The 25,138-nt window shown below is 38.6% G+C and overlaps 1 protein-coding gene across 3 annotated transcripts in view; it reads right to left on the bottom strand.

Moving 5' to 3' along the window:
* LOC127650784 (gamma-aminobutyric acid type B receptor subunit 1-like) overlaps positions 1-25,138 on the bottom strand; it is a 200,860-nt gene that overhangs the window by 42,801 nt on the left and 132,921 nt on the right. For all 3 annotated transcript variants that reach the window (XM_052136422.1, XM_052136421.1, XM_052136420.1), the window contains 4 exons: positions 24,860-24,925; positions 24,533-24,724; positions 8,959-9,204; positions 6,863-6,926 (listed from right to left, as the gene is read on the bottom strand). In XM_052136422.1, the coding sequence (XP_051992382.1) occupies positions 6,863-6,926; positions 8,959-9,204; positions 24,533-24,724; positions 24,860-24,925 (568 nt within the window). The remainder of the gene's footprint in view (positions 1-6,862; positions 6,927-8,958; positions 9,205-24,532; positions 24,725-24,859; positions 24,926-25,138) is intronic.

Here is a 25,138-nt window from a genome sequence, read left to right as displayed (position 1 = left end):
CCTTTAAATTAGTTTTATAGGGAGTGCTGTAATTGGGTACCACTGTATCAACAGTGCTTAAGCGAGAACCGTAAGACAGAGGAATATATCTTCTTACTCGTTCCCTCTCTCATGCCCCATTTCTCCTTTTTCTTTCATTCTCTCTCTCTCTCTCTCTCTCTCTCTCTCTCTCTCTCAAACGTACACTGGCGAGCATCATGGTTGTGCGCTGGGCTCAGAGGACATCCACCCTCAAACACAATGGGAAATTAGCTTAAGTGAGAACTATTATAATTATCAGGTGATCATTAGGCGTAATTACTGCAGTCAGCTTTGGCTTCCACTTGGGAGACTTGAAAAAGAGAGAATGGGAGAGAGAGCTGTATGATCTTTGTATGAGAAGGAATGGGTAATATACTGTAATTTCCTTAGATTGTGTCCTCTTAGTTTCTTCCTACAACTTTCTGAGGTTCAAGACACCTTTAAAGTGACATGTTCCTTTTAAAGAATGGGATGAATTACTAAAAAAAGGCACAACATAAACAGAAATTTTAAATAAAAGATGCAATAAAATGAATGGTGACTGATCCCCTTTTGTGTTCCACAGAACAAAGAAAGCCACATTGGTCTGGAACAACATAAGGGTGTGTAAATAAGACATGTTTTTATTTAAATTTGAGCAGTATGCACTTAGAACAACTTAGCAAACACATAGCAATACCCTGGCAACTACACAACACAGGTGATTCTTACTAAACCTGTCAAGAAATCGTCCTGGTCATATTTAACCCCAAATCAATTTATAATACAGTATATAAATATATACCCATGTATGTACAGTACTGTGCAAACGTATTTGGCACATAAGATGATTCACAAAAGCATTTGTCTTAAGATGGTTATTTATATCTTCAGCTTTAGTGTGTCAGTTAGACGCACAAACATTACTTTTGCAAATAGAAAATAATAGAACAGAAGAACAGGGAAACCTGCAACAGATGTCATGGCCCCACAGATCCCACTGAACATCAAGTCAATCTGGGATTACATAAAGAGACAGAAGCAATTGAGACTAAATAGACTGAAGAACTGTGGAGAATTCTCAAAGAAGCTTGTTACATCTTATCTGCCAACAACCAAGAAAAACTGTGTCCAGATGTACCTAGGAGAATTGGGGCTGTTTTAAAGGCAAATGTGGTCACACCGAATATTGATTTAGCTTTTTTATGTTTACTAGAATTAATATGACGTTATCTTGGCTATATATTATATGTTGTCTTAGCTCAGTAGGTCCTTAAAATGCAAGTGAATGGTGATTTCTCATTTGAAGCTCCAAAAATCACAGACAGTCAGCATAAACTTCATCCATACGACTCCAGAGGTTAAATTAATGTCTTCTAAAGCGATTGGTGCGAAAAAGATAAATATTTAAGAACTCTAAATACTCTAAAACTCTAAATAATACTTCTGGTCAGCAGCAGTATGCGCGTGTGACATAATCACATTGGCAACACTGAAAGTAGGAGGAATGCTGTACAGTAGCCTGGTTGGTTTTGGTTTGATCTGTATTTATCCATTTCTTTCCTCGCAATGGTGTGTTTGTGTGCTTATCCTGGATGTTTGTGTGAGTGGGGAACATGAGATTACTTCGGTATCATGGCAACACGAAAACATCACACGAGGGACCACTTGGACTCCACCTTCTCGTGAGCCTTATCCTCACATTGGATTATAGTTAAAAAGTACTTAAATATTGATCTCTTATAGATGCCGCATAGAATAGCCTGAAGTCTCCACACATGCTATGTTTCCATGGTAACACACTCAACAAGCCAAATGATAAGATGTGTGGATTGACTCTCCCAGATGCAGAGGCAACTGAGATTCGTCCTCCGCCACCCGGATTGAGGCGAGTCACTACGCCACCACAAGGACTTTGGGAATTTGGGCATTCTAAATTGGGGAGAAATGTATTTTTTATAAAAAAAATATTGATCTTTTTACACACCAAAAGTGATCGTATCCCTTCAGAAGACATTAATTTAACCGCTGGAATCGTATCAATGAAGTTTATGCTGACTGTCTGTGATCACCAATATTTCCAATGTTGATTCTCATTACCATAATAAGTCTAGACATTTTTTTAATCATTCCAATTGTTTTCAAAGATGATTCTTATTACCAGAGCACATCAAGACATTTTACTTCTACTATTTCCAATGTTGATTTTCATTATATAACACGTCTGGATGTTTCAGTTTTACTATTCCCATTGTTTTCAATGATGATTCTCAGTATTGTAACACATCTGCAGGTTTTTCTTTTACTATTACCATTGCTTTAAATAATGATTCTCATTATCGTAATGCATCTGAATGTTTTACTTTTACTACTTCCATTGATTTCAATGATAATTCTCAATACCATAATGCATAACCAGTAGATATTATACTTTTACTATTCCCATTGTTTTCAATGATGATTCTCAGTACCGTAACATGTCTGAAAGTTTAACTATTACTGTTCCCATTGTTTTCATTACCGTAACACCTTTAGACATTTTATTTTGAATATTCCCATTGTTTTCAATAAAGATTCTCATTACAGTTATGCATCTGAAGGTTTTACATTTTCTATTCCCATTGTTAATAATGATTATACTCATTACCGTAACACAGTCATTTTCAATTGCTGTATTACAATGTTATTTTAAATGAAATCAACAAAAATGAAAGGCAATGCCATGGGAGTACAAATATGATTTATAAATACTTAAAAATAGTCAAACAAGGCCAGGATATTTTTTTAAAGCTTTCATGAGAATCTTGGCATCATGACAGTGAATTTTGTATGGGCAACCACCACTAATTTTTTCTTCAGAAATGTAAATATCTAGTTCTATCTTTTTTTGTGATAAAAATTGAGGAATAGATGCAGGATCTGGGCACCAGCAGAGGCAAAAAGCGCTGTGACAGATTGAACAGGGGAACACAGGCACGCTGATCAAAAAGCCAGCTTCTGAAACAGCGCCAATACAAAGACAGAAAACAAATGACAGGATAGAGAAAAGGATCCAATCTTCATGTGACAGCCGAGGTTGCAGCCACAATGCATTTGTCACGTGCAGAGGTTAACAAGCAAATGAAGGCAGAGATGCCCCTGTCAATGCCACAGAATTGTGTGTGGCATTCCAATGGAATAATCATGTCTGGAAACAAGGCTGCATGGAATATGTGGCTTCCATCTGTATTCTCTGCTGAATGTAAACAAATGCTGATTGAATGAGGGCTTCTTTTAAAAAATATGTTTTTTTTAAATTGATCAGTAGTTCTTACAATGCTTGTCTTGTTATAAATAAAAACGTCATCCGGTCTGACAGCATTGATAGAATGCTGAACAGATTATTTACTCACCAGAATATCCAATCTCTTCATGGAAGTTCTGTTAGAGTGGCCTTGGATTCTTGTTAACCTGCTTGAACTTTGCCATACCTGCCCAAATAGCCAATATGGCCAAACTGTCATTTTCATGAAGAGTCATAGCAGCTTCAAATATTTCATTTAACAATAATGGAGATCACTGGGCTCCTAGAATCCTTTTATATTGTAAATTTGTGATACTGGCTTCCACATCTATACATTGACACAATCCAATATCAAAGGTTTATGGAGAATAATTTACATATGGTTCAGGTTTAATGGCATCACGAACTGTGAGCTGTGGGAACTAAGGGGCCTGAATGTGGTTTTGAAGCATGTTTCTTCAAAGTTTAAGTTCTTTCAACATGACACATCATCTTAAAAAACGTAGCTTTCCAATGCGAGACACTGAAAAAACAGTGAAACATGGCGCAATGGTCAAAGATGTCCATCTAGCACATATTTACATAAAAAAAAACAGCACTTACAGATGCAAAAAACTGTTAAGTATTCAAGACCTCTTACGCTGCATTCCAGTCATGTCTTACATACAGTCAACAGGAATGCATATTTTATTAACTCTACTTACAAACCCAAACCCCAACCCTAAACCTAATCCTAAATTTAGTAAAAATTTAATTTTAGAGCAAAGAAGCAACCTCTGAATTATGCTCACCATATTTTTTATGTGACCACTCTTAATTCCTGCTTTCCACAGGAACCAAACCCATTTCTTGGGGCGAACACGATTTCTGGCTTCCATGGGATCAGAACCCGTGTGTCTGCGATTGCTTGCGCAACGTGCAACGTGTGTAAGGATGTTCGGTTCTTTCAGAATCTCCCCACCGAACGGGGCATCAGGAGAGGACACGTTGTTATAACTCGTTGTGGCTTTTTTATTTACTTTGATTAATTTTCCACATACAGTTGATTAATCCACACATAACAGGTTATAAACCTGTAGACATAAAGACAATGGTGTAAATGACAACATTGATAACCACATACATAATATACCATAAATTCTGAATAATACATAAATAAATATAAATTCCAATATAGCCAATATTATAAACATTATGGAATAATATATAATATATTATGGAATTTAATCAACATTCAATACTATAAATATTATAATATAATTTGTGTGAAACTGTTGCATTTCTGTGTTTAAAATGTGTATGCTTTGTTTAGTCATTAAGTTTAAACTCTCACCAAATATACAACAATGTCAATGTTATACATTAAACCAATCGCCCAAAACCACAAAAGGTGTTCTCAGTGTGTTGGCCCAAAGTGAAACCAGTGAGTGCAGTTTTAAGTAGTAACACTGAGCATAGTAATCCATTATCAATGTAAAGCGATTAACTACATTACCTATCCGGCACCGCAAACAGGAAGTAACTCGTGTGACAGTGAAACGCTCCAAATCCAAACATTCACTTAAAATATTCATTCATTCATTACTGGATTCTAACACACCGGTTTGGGATTTTTTACTGGTCCACGTTTCAACTCTTGACTGGCCCGTCCTTCAATCAGGAAAGTGAATCAATCATTCATTCATTCAATTATTGCTGCTGAACACCTGTGACGTAGTGAACGCGACAAAGGAAATGTGATCACATTTGAACTGATGCAAAAATGTCTGATGGGGATAATTTGGCTAAATAGGGTTGATTTTAGGGTAAATTAATATTTAGAAGCAGCATTTTGATGTCCTGTGTCATCATAGACACTTACCCCTCTAAAATGTACATCTGTGGTCCAAATTCGGATATGTGAAAAGGGTCCATATAGATACAGCATCAAGTACAAACTTAACTCACATCCTTTGCTCTTCATTGTTGCATTAGCTCTAAAAAAAAAATCTCCCTATATTTGTTAGAAATGTGAATCTGCCCAATGCGTCAATTTGTTCCCAGCCAAAATCACTTCAACGTATCATCATATCATAATTACAATTTACAGAAACAGGATGAATCAGAGCTCAAATATAAGCATTGCTATAAAATGTCCTGAATACAAAATTCAGTTTATATATTTTTTTTATTACATATCTAAAGCCCCATATGAACCAAGACTTGTGAAACAATATGCTTTGGACAGATGAGACAAAGGTAGAGCTGTTAGGTCACAATGCCAGACATGGGAAATCCAAACACTGCCTTTGATCAAAGGAACCTCACAGCAACTGTAAACCGTGCTGGTGGAAGCATTATTCGTTTGAGGCTGCTTTCTGCCTTAGGGCCTGTCAGCTTGCCATTGCAGGGTCAAATCATGAATTCCACATTGTACACAAGGACTACAGGATGTGAGACCATCTGTCAAAAAACTGAAGCCGGACTGCAGACATGTACAAAGTGGAACTGGTAATAAAATGACACAAAACCCTCAAACAAAACCACAAAACGACTCAACACAAAGAAATGTTGGGTTATTGATAGGTAGTGAAACCCAAGACCTCCACCACATAGAAGTTGTGTGGGGGGACTTGAAACAGACTGTACATGCAAAAACCTTAAATATCTCATTGCAAAACACAGATAAAACTAAAACTAAATAATCTGGAATGAAATCTGGTGCTGATTTCAAATTACATGACTAAAATTGTAATCAGTAATGTAATCTTTTAGATTACACCCTATCCCATACTTTGAAAGCCAAGATAGGAAAGTAATTGTGTAGTCCATAAAAATAAACTGTACACACACACAATTTGATTTACAATTAACCCACAATAAAAAAGAACCATAAATTAATTACAAGTACTTGATTTTTGTAACGCGATTACATAATCCAGATATAAAGTAGTCCATTACTTCTCAACACTGATAATTGAATCTTATTAAACACATCTTACATTTTCAGTGTAGTTCCTTAAATTGGATTATCTTTATCATAATGTTGAAAAGAAACCCAAATCTAAACATGAAAATTTGAACATCTTTTTTCATTTTTATCTCAGCTCTCTATATATTCGCAAACCAAAATGGTTAACCTTCAACAGTACTAGAAAAAAAACGCTAATTTGCAAGTGACATAAGAGTGAATTCTTCAGAACCCTGAATGTCTATTGAAATGTTTAGCGAACTTTATTAATACAATTGTTAACTTTTCCCCGTTTCATTTTATTTTGAGTACAAAAGCTGAGAGAAAAGATACTGACCTAAAAAATTCCTCAACAATTCAAGCACAGTTTTATCTGGCCTTGGCAAAATGATTACAGCTCCTAAGTGTTTGAACACAAGAAAAACACAGGGAACTTTTACCTGGCACCTGTGCTACTATCCAACTGGAGTGAAAACATGATTGTAAAGTCATTCATCATTTCAGAACAGAGCAGAAGCAGCCATGCATATGGATTACACCTGCTGTCCACACTCACTCTCATTAAACATGTATTATGTCAGAACGGTTCAGGATGAAAGAAGACATAAAAATATTTATAGTTTGCTCACCTTGCAGTTGCTCAATAAGGGTCCAAGCCATTCTGGAACCCTGGGCATCAAACACTACATGACCCTGACAGAGAAGAGATACATTTATTGCCACCTGTGTGCCATAAATAGTTCATGGGTTTCCCTTTTCCCTCTCTAACACATTCTCCTTTTTGTAAGAGCTTCTCTCCCTCTTAGAAAATCTCTAGTGCAAAAAAAGAAAATATGATGTAGGATAAATAAATCTAGTTTAACAAAGAGCACCTTCTCCTTTAATGTGAGTGTAAAGGTTCAAGAATGGGCAAGGAGGCGGCGGGAACTGGCTGAACAGTCCACATAAAGGTTTAATGATAAAAATGAACTTAAACAACATAAAACAAACTAACATAGACACACATGCAGCGTGAGCATGTGCGACTCTCTCTCTCTCGGCTCATCTTTTTAAGAAAAAGTTAAACAAAAAGGTAAAATCTGAGGGGTTCAAAAATGGCAGTCTATTCAAAACATGGAAATAAAGTTTAAAGATTTTACAGGAGTGGTTTTCTGAAAAAGGCTAACTAGTTGATCGGCTTGTGATGCGCGAATGGCTTGCACGTGCAGTGCGAATCTCGTCACACTTTAATAGTGTTTATCCTCACATTCAACTCGTTTTGTCCAAAAGGACAGGTTTTATTTCATTAACCCTCTTGGGTCGACGGACGCGCCGGCGCGTCCTGCTGGATATTTTCGTCATTACAGCAGAAACAACATAAAATACTCTGTCATTTTTGGGTATACAGATAAGTGTAAGACATCATTAGAGACTATAAAGGGTCTACTTTTATTTGTGTACACTCACAATAACAACAAAATCTTGTGCTTTTGTAAAATAAAGAAAATAGAAAGGGTGAGCTTTCAGCAGTCTCTGTGTTCACCAGCATATTTCAGAAACACGTCACAAAAATGAACTGAAACTCCGCAAATACTTATCACACAAACATGAAACATATGTCTAAAGAAAGCTTAAAATGTCTACTTTTAAATAAAACTATTCCAATTTAAAACAAATATTCTCCTGCAATGCAATCTGTTTGAAACAAGCACTTTCACAAGATGTTCTGTCAAAATTCACATGCAGGATCATGATTATATCATAATCATCATGTTTTGCACACATTTTCGCTCAGACTGTTATGGTGATAATATAATTTGTAATGAAAAATAAATGATTAAAATAGAAAAATGCTAAATAGAAAAATTTTCACATGTCAGGAGAGTCGCACAGCCAAATAACAAATGGCACTCCATGTCATAAAGCCTGCCGACCCCTAGTCTAGGGAAATACCGCTATAGGTACCAGCTTGATCCTTTATTAAAAAACTACAAAGATGTCAGTCTTTTTACAGAATCAGTAATACCCACTTATTTTGGCACCCATAGGAATTCACTATAGTCAAGTTACTCATGTCCAAAATAGCAGTCTATACCAATTATGAAAATTACAGCAAACTCCAGGAAGAAAGACCAGACATTTTTATGGAAGACAGTCACTGACCAATTACATTTTAAGGCTTTTCAATGGCTACTTTCCTATTGTAAGTGATGATATTATTCGTTTTATTTTTATATTTAGTTACTTTTGTTAGTTTTGTTTTAATTTCTGGATGTTTACTTGAATACTTAATCCTACTGTTAGATCCCTCAACACAACATTACAAAAAAAGGCTTACTTTTTCTTGAAACTGATCTATTTCTTGTAATTTCTGCATTGTTCTTTCTTTCATTTAACTGAAAAATGTTATGTTTAACTGAACAATTACTTAAATAATTGAATGATTATTTGAAGTACTTAAAATTTGTCTGAAAAAAGTAATTTTTACCTTAAGAAATTGATAACTTTTGGCCTACATGCCATTGTTTTAATCTAATTTGTTAAAATGTATATTCATATTTAACTTTTCGAATAAAGGAATGTGTTCAATAGCATATTCGTTTTTGCTGTTGTATTGAAGTTGGTATCAAGAATCATGAAATATAACTCATAATGGTATCAGAATCTGAATAACTGATGTTAAAACAAACCTCACACATTCATATCCCCTTACTATTTAACACATAAAAAGAAATTTGTCACTCACCGAAACTCCCTCGAAGGAGCTGGTGTTCAGGGCACGGTAGATCTCGGCTGTGATGTCCTTATTATTGTAGTTAAAGTCTTCCAACCTGCGGCCTTTTGCCTTCAAGGGCCCCACTGTCTTATTTAAAGCCAGAGCAAGGGCCCACACTGCATCATAAGCCAAAGGAGCTTCCTGGAAACCACCGGTCTCCTCTGGATTTTTACCGCCCAGCTTGGACATCAGCTGTGCTAAAAACTCCTGTGAGGTCTGTATCAAAAGAGAAGACATAAGCTATCATCTGGCATGCATCTGTGTGTGTGTGTGTGTGTGTGTGTGTGTGTGTGTGTGTGTGAGTGTGAGCGTGTATTTATCACTCTGTGGGGACCAAATGTCTCCATAAGGATAGTAAAACCCAAAATTTTTGACCTTGTGGGGACATTTTGTCGGTCCCCATGAGGAAAACAGCTTATAAATCATACTAAATTATGTTTTTTGAAAAGGTAAAAATGCAGAAAGTTTTCTGTGAGGGTTAGGTTTAGGGGTAGAGTTAGGTTTAGGGGATAGAATATAAAGTTTGTACAGTATAAAAACCATTATGTCTATGGAAAGTCCCCATAAAACATGGAAACACAACATGTGTGTGTGTGTGTGTGTGTGTGTGTGTGTGTGTGTGTGTGAGTGCGCACGTGCTTGTGCAGGACATGCTGTAAGTACTTCATTGGCAAGAGAATTATACTTGATAAATTAAAATTCAATATTTAACAAGCATGGCTTCATGGCCACCATAGAAGGTCTGAATAGAGCACAACTAAAGAGATCTGGAAGTATAAACCCCATTCATTTTATTTACAGAAAAAATTATTCTACCAGCGGTCACCAGTTAGTGGAACAAACATTTTACATAACAACTGTGCGGCATCAAAATACTGTTTGCTTAATCTAAATATGAATAGGCTGACTATGAAATAATGTGAATGCTCTCATCAGTAGCTAACTCTACTAGGCAGGTCTGCATTTCCCCAAATTTTGTAAGCCTAAGTAGATCATAGAAACCATTGGCGCCAATGGTCTCTGCTTTCAACTTAAGCTTGCAATGCTTTTGGGAAATGTAGCCCTAACAAGTAATTTAAACGTTTTGCCATCCATGCCAGAGATGATGACATCTCTGATTAATTTTCAAAATTAGAGCAAAAATGTGTTAGCTTATTATGAAAGGCTCATAACATGTTGATTAATCAAGCTACATTTAGATGGGAAATGTATGTTATCCTATAGTCTAAAGGCACAATATAGTTGATGAATATACATTGACTTTGCTTCATTCTTGTTTGTTTAAGCAAATGTTGTCAGTAATCATCTATATTGCTGCTCACCATGTCTCCACTACTATTGTTAAAATAACTGCATCTGCCAATCTACTTTGCCAGAGTGTTATTAAGTGAAGTATAAAATGTGGGTCCAGTCTGAGGCTAATAAAGTGCCACACTGATATATGTATCATGACCGATCAAGAGTTCAAAAGTCTGATTGCTTGGGGGAAGAAACTGTCCTGAAGTCGGCTGGTGCAGGTCCTAATGCTGCAATACCGCCTGCCTGATGGTAGCAGTGAGAACAGAGCATAGCTCGGTTGGCTGGAGTCTCTGATGATCCTCCAAGCTTTTTTCACACACCGCCTGGTAAAGATGTCCTGGAGGGAGGGAAGCTCACCTCCGATGATGTGGACACAGAGAAACTTGAAGCTGCTGACTCTCTCCACCGGTGCTCCATTGATGGTTTAGGGGCTGTGTTCTCTGTCTTTTCTCCTGAAGTCCAACACAAGCTCCTTGGTCTTGCTGACATTGAGGGAGAGGTTTCATCATTGTCAGTGTTCAGACCTACCACCGTCGTATCATCAGCAAGCTTAATGATAGCATTGGAGCTGCCATCATTAATGTTTTGCCACACAGTCATGTGTGTACAAGCACTGTTTATTTAAGATTATGAGGGTTTGTTTTTCCATATGAAATCCAGAAAAATTCAGTTAATTCCTATGGCTGTACAATCATTAATGAAAAGAGAAAGTGAAGGATATCCGAAACAAGATTATCCTTCGGATTGTATAAAAGGACTCTACCATAAAGGGAAAGGTCTCTTTGGAGCCAAAGGTTAAAAATGCTTTTATTTTTTATCTTGCCAGAAAAACTAAGCTGTTGTCTGGCTTTTATATTTTTGTTAAATAAATACCCAAATACTTTACAGTGTAGTTCACTGAAATACCTCCAATTAAAGTATTGTCACTTTTATGCAGTGGCATTATCTCACACTTGGACATATTCAGTTTCAACCCTGAAGCACATGACAACTGAATTAAATGAATTGCTTTGGACAGCTGACTCTTATCTTTTAAGAAAAGAGTGGTGTCATCAGCCAACTGGGAGATTTTAATTTCCCTTTCAAAAATAGAAATGCCTTCCAAGTTATGTTCATGAATAATACGTAATGATAATAGCTCAGTCATTAAAATAAATAAAAAGAACAAGATCGGGCAACCCTGTCTGACACCTCGGTTAATAAAATATCTCTGAGAAGTGAAATATTTCCCTATAAAACATTTCAATAATACAACAAAACAAAACCAAAATAAAACAAAACCAAATAAGTTGTGTCTGTGAAAGAAATTCATCGGTGTCAAAAGCATTATTAAAATGTAAGAAAAGAATAATAGCCTTAGAATGCACAAAATCTGTGTAGTCTAAAAGATCTAAGATAAGTCTTATGTTATTACTAATGTGCCTACCTTTTACAAAACCAGATTGAGTCTCTGCAACCAAGTGACTGAGTTTAACCTTTAATCTGTTAGCAAATACCAAGGCCAGGATTTTATAATCAACGGTCAGGGGCGTAATTGGACGCCAATTACCTATTAATAGAATATCTTTATCCAGTTTGGGAATAAGGGTAATAACACCCTGTTTCATTGATGTTGTCATTTCCTTCAGATTAATAAATTCATTATTCATACAAAGTAACAGATATTTAATTAACTCACAATAATGAGTATAAAACTCAACAGATAATCCATCGATACCTGGAGATTTCCCTCTCTTCATAGAATAAAGAGCTGTACGAATTTCGGCAATTGTCAAACTAGAATCACAGAAAGCGTTGAAGTCATTATCAATAACAGAAACATGACTTTGAATCTTGAAATTCATGAAATTGTTTTCAAATACAGAATAAAGATTCTTATAAAAGGCTGTAACAAAATTTTGATATTAATTTAGGGTCTGTGCAATTGACACCATTAATGTTAAGAGCAGTCCAGGAATTTCTTTTGCAGTTCCTTTTCTCCAAAGCAAAAAAATAACTAGAATTTGTCTCTACTTCATTGAGCTATTTAGCCCTACATCTAACAAAGATGCTTCTAACATGATCTAAATAAGCTTCATTCATTTTTAAATGTAACTCCCTAAATTCTAACTCTTAAGACATCTATGTAATTAATCAAATCTTTTACGCTATTATTGAAGAGGTCATCCTTTAAGAGACTGTTATTACATTTCCAATAACTGCGTAATCATGGACCTTCATCAGTACAACCCAGTTTTTTTAATTATTTGTTTATGATCTGAAATGGGGGAATGAGATACGATCTATAACAAATTGAAGAGCCAAGGAAGAAACTAAAAAGAGGTAAATTTTGGATTTTAAAGAAATTTTACTATTAAACGGTCTGCACTTATATAGCGCCTTTTTAACCTTAGCGGTATTCAAAAGGCTTTACACTGCGTCTCATTCACCATTCACACACAAATGATGGCAGAGCTGCCATGCAAGGCACTAGCCTGCCATTGGGAGCAACTCTGGGTTCAGTGTCTTGCCCAAGGACACTTCGGCATGTGGAGTCGTGTGGGCCAGGAATCGAACCACCAACCCTGAGATTAATGGCCAACCCACTCTACCACCTGAGCCACAGCCGCCCCGTCATTAGACCAAGTGAAGTCCTGTGTGTCAATATGAAAGTGAGAGTGAGATCAGAACATACTGAGAATACATTATTGTTATTATGCAGACCTTCATTGCTCCTGGGGGGAAATCTATCTAGTATCATCCAAAAATTCATTCATATCACCACCTAAAGTTACAAAAGAACCTGGGTATTTATACTGTACTTCCTTCAATTTGAAATAATTTGAGAAAAAAGTGTTTTGTTAGCAGAATGGGAATTACAGCCATATACACTCACATAAAGGATTATTAGGAACACCTGTTCAATTTCTCATTAATGCAATTATCTAATCAACCAATCACATGGCAGTTGCTTCAATGCATTTAGGGGTGTGGTCCTGGTCAAGACAATCTCCTGAACTCCAAACTGAATGTCAGAATGGGAAAGAAAGGTGATTTAAGCAATTCTGAGCGTGGCATGGTTGTTGGTGCCAGACGGGCCGGTCTGAGTATTTCACAATCTGCTCAGTTACTGGGATTTTCATGCACAACCATTTCTAGGGTTTACAAAGAATGGTGTGAAAAGGGAAAAACATCCAGTATGCGGCAGTCCTGTGGGCGAAAATGCCTTGTTGATGCTAGAGGTCAGAGGAGAATGGGCTGACTGATTCAAGCTGATAGAAGAGCAACTTTGACTGAAATAACCACTCGTTACAACTGAGGTATGCAGCAAAGCATTTGTGAAGCCACAACACGCACAACTTTGAGGCGGATGGGCTACAAAAGCAGAAGACCCCACCGGGTACCACTCATCACCACTACAAATAGGAAAAAGAGGCTACAATTTGCAAGAGCAAATTTGGACAGTTGAAGACTGGAAAAATGTTGCCTGGTCTGATGAGTCTCGATTTCTGTTGAGACATTCAGATGGTAGAGTCAGAATTTGGTGTAAACAGAATGAGAACATGGATCCATCATGCCTTGTTACCACTGTGCAGGCTGGTGGTGGTGGTGTAATGGTGTGGGGGATGTTTTCTTGGCACACTTTAGGCCCCTTAGTGCCAATTGGGCATCGTTTAAATGCCACGGCCTACCTGAGCATTGTTTCTGACCATGTCCATCCCTTTATGGCCACCATGTACCCATCCTCTGATGGCTACTTCCAGCAGGATAATGCACCATGTCACAAAGCTCAAATCATTTCAAATTGGTTTCTTGAACATGACAATGAGTTCACTGTACTAAAATGGCCCCCACAGTCACCAGATCTCAACCCAATAGAGCATCATTGGGATGTGGTGGAATGGGAGCTTCGTGCCCTGGATGTGCATCCCACAAATCTCCATCAACTGCAAGATGCTATCCTATCAATATGGGCCAACATTTCTAAAGAATGCTTTCAGCACCTTGTTGAATCAATGCCACGTAGAATTAAGGCAGTTCTGAAAGCGAAAGGGGGTCAAACACAGTATTAGTATGGTGTTCCTAATAATCCTTTAGGTGAGTGTATATTATATCTAATAAAAATTGAAATATCTTGCTTAAGCGACAAAATGATCTATCTTCATTTGAAGGCATAACCTCCAGAATTTGCCCCTTAATTTTGTGTAAAAGAACTGAAACCCCAGCGGAGTGATTTGAGCCATGGCTACAGTAAATCAGATTGCTCCATTGACTTTTCCAGAATTTAACAATTCGAAAAATTGTTAAAATTCGAAAAATTTGTATCAATTTCAGGGCTGGCCCATTTAAAAGAACAGTCTATGGGCAAATAAAAGGCAATTATATACTAGACTGACCAAGTATAAAATAAAGTATCTCAGTACCGTTGAACATGGAGAAGAGAAGCAGAAAGATGCACGACCACCCTACTTCACACCAGGGTATTGAAATCTTTTCCCCATAATTGGGCAAATGATCCCTGGAAAGAGGCTTTCTTTCCCTCATCCCTGGCTTTCTTGACTAAGGGCCAAAGTTTTTCTCTTGCAGCCCTGTCATCTGGGTAAGGCCTCTGTGAGTCGCATCTTGTTGTCAGAAAGAAACCTACAAACTCTGGCAGCTTGCCAGACAACATTGCGGAGAAGACTGAGAGCAAACAGGATAATTATGGATCTGTGTGAACCATCCTTTCTTTTCGGGGCAAGATGATGGGCGATATCCACTGCCTCCCCCATTCTTTCACTGATGCCAGGAACCACTTTGCTAAGAACATAGATAACTACACCTTGGACATCTTTACCATCCTTCTCCTTCACCCATGCCGCTACTGTGTCCACCTCCAACTGTACCGCTTAGTCTCCTACCTATTCTTTTAGTGTTTTATTCACCTTTTCTATGTCCTGGATCTCAGCAGACATGACTTTAAGCGCCTCCTTGTGCATTGTTACCTCAGTAACAAGCTGATGTATGGTACAAGTCAAATTCTTAATTTTTCTTGCAGTAATGATCTGATGCATTTAAGTCCACATACGACAAGGTACTGTCGATGGCACATGCATTTTGAACAGGCTCCATTTTTAACTCAAGTGGAAACACTGACACAATGGCGACTGGAGCTTGTTTAACTTTTCTTCTGCCCATAAATTCAGCTCAAAATGTGTGATTTACAACAAAATCTCACTAACATGTTCATTGACACAAAAAACATAAACTGCATCAGTTGTAATATCATCCAATCTCAGAGTTTCCTGACAACACCTTAAAACACCTCCACCTAATTCGCCGCCATCTTGGCCACACCCTGCGCATCTTATCATGTGTGGAGGCTTTACACTATTCTCCGCTGCATCCACGCACAACACACCACGCCCCACCGAGAGCAAGAACCACACATTATCACAACCACAAGGAGGTTAACCCAATGTGACTCTACCCACCCTAGCAAACAGGCTAATTTGGGTGTTTAGGTGACCTGACTAGAGTCACTCAGCACGCCCTGGATTCCAATTCGCAACTCCAGGGGTGGTAGTCAGCATCTTTACTCGCAGAGCTACCCAGGCCCCCAGTAGATTCTCACTTTAAGGAAAATATATAATTGGTCCATTCAGATTTTTTAGTTTTTAATAAATTTTCTCTCAGAGGACACCCCTGAACCCCTCTACAGAATTTTTTTTTATCTGTCAAAAGGCCTCCACTGTCTCATACATATTCTGAATGTAAAACATTCAAACACCAAAACTTGACTGCTGTTATTCAGCCTCAAAACAAACTGTTGACCTTCTCGTTTAATATTAAAATCCAAGTACTGATGAACTCTATGAAATATTTTATTCTTCTGGTTGGTTCTTTAGCTGTCTCTAGGCCCCCAATGTCCTCGACCCTGTCCAGATTTGAAGAGACTATTTGGACTGTTTTTCTGTTTTTATCAAGGTACTATTGCTGTCAATGTGAAATAAATTAGATCATTTCATAGCCATACTGACTCCTGACATCATGTAAGCAATTACTATTCAGACCTTTGATTGGAAGGAAATATAGAGATCAGACCTCTTGGAACAGGAAATATGCTCAAAATGGATAATTGCAAAAGCAGCAAGTGTGATTTCAATGTAATTGTTTTAAATATTTTGCTTACTAGACGAATTCCTAGTAAAGAACTATAATACAGTGAGATCGACCAATCAGAAAAGTTCAGAACTCGCAGGTCCAAGATTGGCCACAACCCACCACCTTTCTTGGTTATTATGAAGTAAGGGCTGTAGAATCCCTTCTCCATCTCGGCTGGAGGGACAGGCTCTATCACGTTCTTGCGCAAAATGGTTGCGATCTCCGTACACAGGGTGGAGGTGTTTTCGCCCTGCACTGATATAAAGCAGATGCCGATAAAGTGAGGCGGGTGCCTGGTGAACTGAATTGCATAGCCAAGTCGGATTGTTCTTGCTAGCCACCGAGAAGGGTTGGATTGCGTAAGCCACGCATCCAAGCTCCGTGCGAGGGACATTAGGGGACGATCACGTGTGATGAACCTGGAGGTGGGGCCTTGCGGCGGGGGGGAGCAGGCGACGTCACGTTGGGGAGCGTTGCTTCGTCTCGAGGTGGTTGTGCTGAAGAGAGGCTCGAAGCACTTATCTTGCTCCGCGTACCCGGCCTGGGGCAGGTAGGCGACTGAGGGACGACCTCTAGACTTGTCACCTGCCGGTCTGAGGCGTGAGTGTGGTGCAGTTGGGCACGTGAAGATGGAGGTCCGCGTTCATGGGGGCCGGACTGCAAGTGCTCGGTGTCTGTTCACCCTGAGAACGGTGGATGTGGGCATCGTCCTCAGACTGCACAAAGGTGCCAGCCCCATTGAATCCTCAGTGTAGGAATCCACCAAGATGCTCACGGCTGCAGCGGCGAATCTCTCATCCAGCTCGGGGGGTTCAAAGGAGACATCAGACTGGCCATAAGGCGAGCCGGCATCATCTAGGACCCGGATGGAGGCAGACAAGCGTGCTGGGGAACGGGTGGTCCGCGGGGATTTACCTGGCGAAACCGCACCCGTTGAACTCCCAAAAATAGGGCGCCGGCCCTATACCCGTGGGTAGAAGGCACGATGCGGGGAGCGGCTAGAGTGGAACGCAACGTTGACATGGTCATGTTCTCGCAGTGAGAATATGAACCATCCACAAACGCTGCCTCGGTGTCACACAACGGTAAAGCCATTTGGCCCTGGAGACTTGCCTTTAGACAAGGCCTTAATTACCTTGCCAAGCTCCTCCAAGGTTATCTCAGAATCAAGAGATTTTTTTCTCAGCTGACAGTTTAGAATGGTTCCACAAAGTTTTTAATATCCTCTTCCGTAGACGAAGATGTGGAACTATAGAGACCAAGATTCTTTAAAAGCATTATTATTATCAATGGCCGAGGTATATATTTCACCACCAACAGATTTCACTGAAGGAATGGTAGAAAAAGACTCTCTGTTTTATATATCTAGCCCGAAGCTTCCCTGCTTTGTCCGCGACTCAAAGTATGACAGTCTTGGCCTGAATGGCCACAACTCCACCTTCTGCAACAAAATAGTATGACATTCTGCATTTCAGCTCTGCCTCTGCACTTTTAATATTCCCTTCCAATTCCATCCCATCCCTACCAGATGGGTTCAAAGTGTCTGTAAGACCAAGATTTTTACACATCCTGTGAAGCGTCAATGTTGCTCTAGGGGTCTTGCACACTTTTGTTTCACTATAATCAAGGACTGAGTCAATCAGAAGATTAAAGTCTCCTCCCAATATTATATCATGAGGGGTGCCAGTGACTTTCAACATCCTTCCAAGATCTATAAAAAAGCCCTGATCACCAACATTAGAGTGCATAAATATTAGCCAAAATAAGACTTTGTCCCTGAATTTCAGCTAAAACAATAATGACTCTTCCTAATGTATATTTACTCTGTTTGAGACGTTTGAATTGTAGATGTTTACTTATCAGCGTAATGACTCTTACTCGAGCCAGCACTATAAACAAAATGCCCACCCCATATCTTTCCACATTTTTCAGCTTCCTGCGGAGATGCATTTCTTGAAGAAACACTATATCATATTTCTTACGCTTAAGAAGAGAAAAAAAATTCCATCTTTCTATGGGGTTTGTGTGTCAAAAGCAAGATTACAAGCACCACATTCCAACATTAGTGCAACAATCAAAACCCAATGAATCCCGTGCACGACAGCACCAACTTGCATCCATCCCTCCAAACGCAAACAGTCCATGTATGCCTACAGAAACCCCCGTGACAACTTTGCTGTCGGATTGCTCAAGTCTGGTGTTTCTATTCAAATTTTGTGAGACAGAATTACACAGCAAAAGATAATCTACTAAATAAATTTCAGTTGCTAGGCAAAACAAGCACCAAAAAAAGTGCGCAGAATCTTCAAACAGTCAAACGAATGTTCAGTGATCCGGTCCACTCGGCTACAATGAGTACTGGGGCTGAAACGATTAGTCAACATGATCGACAACATCGATAATAAAAATAAGTCGACAAAAAGTTTAGTTGTCGAATAGTTGTATGATTTCATTTAACACAACATGAGATCTTTTGAAACGCTAATGATGATGCAGGAGATCAGCACTTCAGCTCGCACTTGATTGAGGAGAGGGAGAAAGAACAGCTCACAGTCCAGACACACTCTTTTTTCACAAATTTTCCAAGCAGATTAAGGTGATGTAGAGTATTATAAAACAAAAATACAAAATAAGTAAATAAAATAAAGAAGCAGTGTTGTCGTGAAATAAAGTGGAGCCATACCTGGTGTGCCACTTGAGCAAAACTTGCCTGTCAGAGTGTCTAAAATAGAAACACTGCACCGTTATATACTGTATTTAATGCATCCTTTATTAAAGTTCAAATGAAAAGGAACCGTGCTGTTTAAATAAGCACAAACTCCAAACCTGGCATTGGTCTGTGCAGTCAGAGCCATTTATATGTGTTGCATGAAAGACAGCATGAGAGAGTTTCAAACTTCTCCCGGCTGATACACTGTCTCGTGCAGAGACGCTCATCACTGGCACACGCTTGCTGCAGCTAGATTTAGTTTATAGTGATTGCTTGCGACATAGTGAATTATAATATGTTGTTTTTTTTGTGAGTTAAAGATGGATCGAAATCAACTGAACAAAAAGGTGAGAGGGTGTAGTCTTAGCCCATTATACAATGCAAAAAAAATATGTTTTTGATTCGTCATTTTTGGTTTGTTTTCCAATATAAATATATAAAACTCCTTATGTACATTTACTTAAGCAGCTATACTGCAGAAGAAAAATTATAAGAGAATTTTTTTATATAATATTTAATTAATTCTAATACTTAAATATTTAAAAATATCTAAAAATCCTTAAAACAAGATACATTTATTTGAGAAGCATCATATAAGATATTTAGACTTGCTTTTAGAGCAAATATCTTGAATATGAGTATACTTTTTTCTTTACTGCACTGGCAAAAGTATGAAAAAGTGAAAAAAATACACATCAATATACACTTATATTTACATTTATGCATTTGGCAGATGCTTTTATCCAAAGCGACTTACAGTGCACTTATTACAGGGACAATCCACCTGGAGCAACCTGGGGTTAAGTGCCTTGCTCAAGGACACAATGGTGGTGGCTGTTGGGATCGAACCAGCAACCTTCTGATTACCAGTTAGCCAGTTATGTGCTTTAGACCACTACACCACCACCACTCATTTAAGATACATTCTCATAAAGGATTTTAAGAGAAAGCACATTTAATCCAACCTTTTAAGGCACAAGCTGAATAGTCTGTTAAGGGCTAATGACTAATTGTTGCAATAATCACCCGAATAGTTGAATAATCATTCTAATAATCATTAGATTAGTCGATTATAAAAATAATCGTTAGTTGCAGACCTAATGAGTACACCAAGATGACTTACTCTCTCTATTGACTTTATGAAGGACATCGCTTGCTGTGGGCATGTGAAAGTTTTATGGCAATCCTTAGCATCTTTTTTCAATTTGGCTAGGAATATCAGTGCAAAAGCGACCTTCCGTTGGTATAAAAGTTTCTTGCACTCCTTGGATCAATCACGCTCCTTTCTTATTGAATTCGCAAAGAAAAATCCTTCCTTACACAAGATCTTTATCGGATGATCTCAGAAATTTGGCCAGAATTGATCGGGCATGTCTCACTCTGCGGTTCGCCAATCAGGAACCCTGTGAGCTTACTCGATTTCCAGCTTATGGCCTGCTATGTCGAGCAGATTTGGAAAGAGCCCATCCAGGAATTTCACTGAATCCTGTCCCTCTGCTTCCTCAGGGATTTCAACAATATGGACGTTATTCCGCCGGCTACGGTTCTCCATATCAACTTCTCCCAGACACAAACCAAATCCACTTTGGTCACTAGCGGATTAACAGATAATTCCCTCTCCGATGACTCCAGGTCAATCAATTTCTCGACATACCACACTCTTGTAACTACATCAGTGGCAGTGATCAATCAACGTATCACAGCAATATCCTCCAAGTCAGCAATGACCTTCGTCAGATTGCGATATGTTCAGCCTCTCTCACCGGATTTCTCGCGCCTCTCTGACTAAATAGACTCCCAGGCTTGCCGCCTGCTTGAGCACATAATTGTCCTTTAATGTCTCCAGAGCCTGAGGATTTAAATTATTTTACATATTGTCCTCCTAGAACAGTTATGGAACAGAGTGTATCAAATCTCAACAGTTTATGTCATAAAAAGTATTAAAACTAGTAAAGTGAGCAGAGCTCGCTGTTCACACATCCGATCCTTGCATTGGCATCACGTGACTCCAACATTTCACATTCATAAAATAAAGTAGTGATCCTAACTGACTTAATACAGGGAATGTTTTCTACGATTAAATGTCAGGAATTGTGAAAAACTGAGTTTAAATGTATTTGGCTAAGGTGGATGTAAACTTCTGACTTCAACTGTAGATGCAGGTGCTATTCTCCAGGGTGTGAAAACTTCATTCACACACACCAGGACCTGAAGTGCCAAAAATAAACTATCTTGCCTGCAGTCACCCGCTTTTCACACCCTCTGAAGATGTTCCATATAATTAAGAAGGTACTGAGAAAAGAAATAGAGTTGGCGTGCTCTTAGCGCGGTGGCATATTAAATCTGATTTCTTTGAGATTTATTCACATCTTATAGAAACAGCTGAGGCACTTCCTCACTTCAAACAGGTGTGTTTTAGGAAATGAGCCAAGCTACAGAAGGGCATCTGGTGATTGCTTGATACAAATGGACAGTGGAGGTAGGTGTGTATGTTTGAAATGTGTGTTTAGAAGGAAACTAGGGTGTCGAGAAGCATTTCAGCTCTCTTAAAATGGCAGCCTCAAAAGGTACATTTGAGTGAGGATGAGGGGAACAAATTACGGTGATGTTGGGCCAATTTAACATGGCCATTTTATCACAAATTGGGCTGTCCAACATGAGAGACTTTTTGCGTCATGTTTGAAGCATAGGTGTCTGGATAGGTGCCCGGACTGCACCGGATCCAGGAAAGCAGCAGGAATGCATATGTATGCCAGCCAATTCCCAGCTCAGAGTACCGGAGCTGGGTAAGTTCCAGACAGCCCCCCCTGGAGCTTACACCTGTCCATCCAGCTCTCCCAGGAGAATAGCACTGAAACCTGAGTGCTGGTTTACTCCAGAGGGACTCATCGGATTGTCAGGTCTGAGAATAGCTCCTCAACAGCTAAAGATATAACAATAGGTTATGGTTCCTTTGTGCTATTCCCAATGGGTCAAATAGAGAAAATGCAGCTTGTCTATGGCACACTAATTGGAGTGGTGCCACAGTAAACAATGCAACATACGGTAGTTAACCAATTTGGGTTTTTCAGTGGCCAACTTTGATATGTAGAGACTAGGGTGGCTGTTGTAGGCAAGACCAAATAAACCGAGTCCAAGTCAAAAGCAAGACCAGAGTGTATCGAGACAGAGACAAGACCAAGACTTTGAGGGGACTTTGAAGGTTTTCTGGATGACTCTTTTCCAAGAAACCATCATTACAGAATATATAAAACAATTATTCAATGCTCAAGTATTCACTTTTCTCTGTCTTTTCTTAAACAATATAGTAAGTTTTTTTTTTTTTGAAGCAACAACAAGCCTTGCATGCAATTTGCTTACCACATAGATAAATCTAGAAAATAGAACAAAGAATTCCAAACATAAGCAGCCTATTTAAAATGTAAAGTTTTCTTATAAGTGGAGGTGCATTACTCTGTCTCCATTCTCTACTGTCACATCACTAGCTCACACACACCCAAGTGAGAGAGCATTACCGTGGCATGTAGCATTTATGTTGGAGCTGAAATTAGCTAACGCTGATGTAATGTAACATTATATACATTAGCTGCATAGCTTTATGTGGCTTGTCTCATCATTGTTTATCACATATTATCACATCACATAGCCAAAACGTATCTTGGGAACAACAATTTGCCACTACATACCCTTTCCACTCAATCTCTCACAAAGTTAACACTGCATTAGCTTCAATATATGTTAACTAAATTAGGTAGCTTATGCACCTAGCTAGGTGGCAAATAGCTGGCAAGCAACTGAAACTATCGCCCTAAAAAACTGTAAATTCATAGGGTGCTAAATTGTACCTCACTAAATCTATTTAGGTGAGAGATGAAGATGAGTTTAGGTACCGGTGCTGTGCTCGATTCAAATCAGTTGTGGGATGTTCCACTTGATATCTCCGATCTCCTAATAAAGGTATTCCAATGCCAGATGCTCAGAAGATGATGTTTAAGGAAACAAAACTGCAATGCTCCCGTTAGCTTAGCAGGTGTTTTAATGTCACCAGAGACATATCCTAACAACCCAGTTCATAAACAATCTGCAACGCTAGCATTTGTGCTACAGGTGTACAATTATCAAAAGAGAGTATAATTTACCATGTTTTGAACACCTGCTACTCTGCTAACGTTTGTTGAACACATAATTTAATATCATGTAATGCAAGAACTTTGACTAATTTATAAATATTATTTAATAAAAGTTATTTTGTGTATCTTCTTGGGTGTCAACAAGAGTATGTGACATCATGCACCTGCATCTCAGCAAATTTTAATTACGACTTCAAATGGCGTTACATTGCTCTTTTCCCTGTAGGAAGAGGTCGATTCCGAGACGAGAACGAGACCTTCAAAATGTGGTCTCGAGACCAAGACCGATCTCGAGTACTACAACACTGGTGGCCATTGAGCAATATATTGCATATATATTCATCATACATAATCAAAATATTTTTCTAAATTATGATTCGTTAACACCTATTTCAAATCAGTAATACAATCTGACAACAATGGCAAATCAGAAATATACAAAAAATGATTGAAATTAAATCTGCACTTAAAATGTAATTAATATTTACTATAAATGTTTACATTTTCTAAAGAAATTGTGAATTGAGTTCATAAAACCTGCCACAACAGTGCTAGGTATGGTTGCCAGTGCATTGCTTTGCAGTTGCTCAGGTGTACTGAGTGGTTGTTAGAGTGTTGCTACGGTATCCTGGGTAGCTGCTTACTGGCCCAGGATCAAAGAGCCCAGCCCAAAGTTACTATGATATGATACAATGTAAGTCTCAGGGATTTTTGCCCCCTTCCCTAAGTGAAAATTCAAAGTCAGATCTCAAAGAAAAGTAACAGCACACCTTTCCTCAATATGTTGCATGATTTGAGGTACAAATACTAGGCAGCCTGTAACACCCCTATGCAGCTATTGTTTATGTAGGCAATTGGCTTACAAGGCATATTAAGACCAAAGCCTCCAAAAAATATTTGACCAAATTATGATTCATTAACCCCCGCCTTTCGCCCAATGTTAGCTGGGATAGGCTCCAGCCCCCCGTGACCCTGTACACAGGATAAGCGGTTGACGATGGATGGATGGATGGATGATTCATTAACACCTATTTCAAATCAGCAATCAAATCTGACAACAATGGCATCATAAAATTTGCACCTTGAACTCAAATCATAGCAATGTCTCTAATCAAAAAGGTTATTGTCTCTTTTAAAATGAAAGGCTGGACTTTTATTTAGCCACAACTTTAAGTGCACTGTAGTTTTTCCCATTAGTTTTTGGATGAGTGACCAGTCTCCTTTCTCTCACACTGTTTCTTGAAAGGCTAAAATAATATGAAGATAATTCCGGCAAACTCACCAAGTTAGAGGCCCCTCGAACTGTCTCGGGATTGAGCATTACAATCTCTGTGGTGACATGTCCCTCCACAGCTTCTGTCATTTGCTCCATGGTGCAGTTGATTGATGGATCCTTGATCTTGAACCAGTTGTCGGCGTACCAGCCAATCAGGAACCACACATACTTTTTCCCATACAGCTTCTCCTTGTAGACCTGGAGTTGGGTTTTGTGAAACAGGTCAGGTTAGTAGACACTAGAGCCAAGAATGAAAAATGAAAGGGGGCACACTGTTTCCCCATTGACATGGATAAATATTAATTATACTCAGCTGGAAGGCGAATCACTGACCTCACAAAACACTTTCCTGGCTTCCGTTTCGTAAAACAGACCCACAATGATGCGTGCATCTTGGCGCTGTGGAGGCAGTAGGAGAACTCATGATTACAACAAGAAATTTGTGCAACAATTTGCAGAAATAAGTGAATTATGCAGGGGCAGTGTTTATCTCATCAACTAAATTACAGATGAAAATGTTCAATGGTGAAAGGTACAAAAATAAATGTAATATGAACTTAGACACAAACAATGAAGCTAATGCACAGATGAACTTGAATGAAGCTTCACGAT

The sequence above is a fragment of the Xyrauchen texanus genome, chromosome 10 (genome assembly GCF_025860055.1).
Source record: "Xyrauchen texanus isolate HMW12.3.18 chromosome 10, RBS_HiC_50CHRs, whole genome shotgun sequence".
Taxonomy (NCBI): domain Eukaryota; kingdom Metazoa; phylum Chordata; class Actinopteri; order Cypriniformes; family Catostomidae; genus Xyrauchen; species Xyrauchen texanus.
This window is presented reverse-complemented; position numbering and strand designations above follow the sequence as displayed.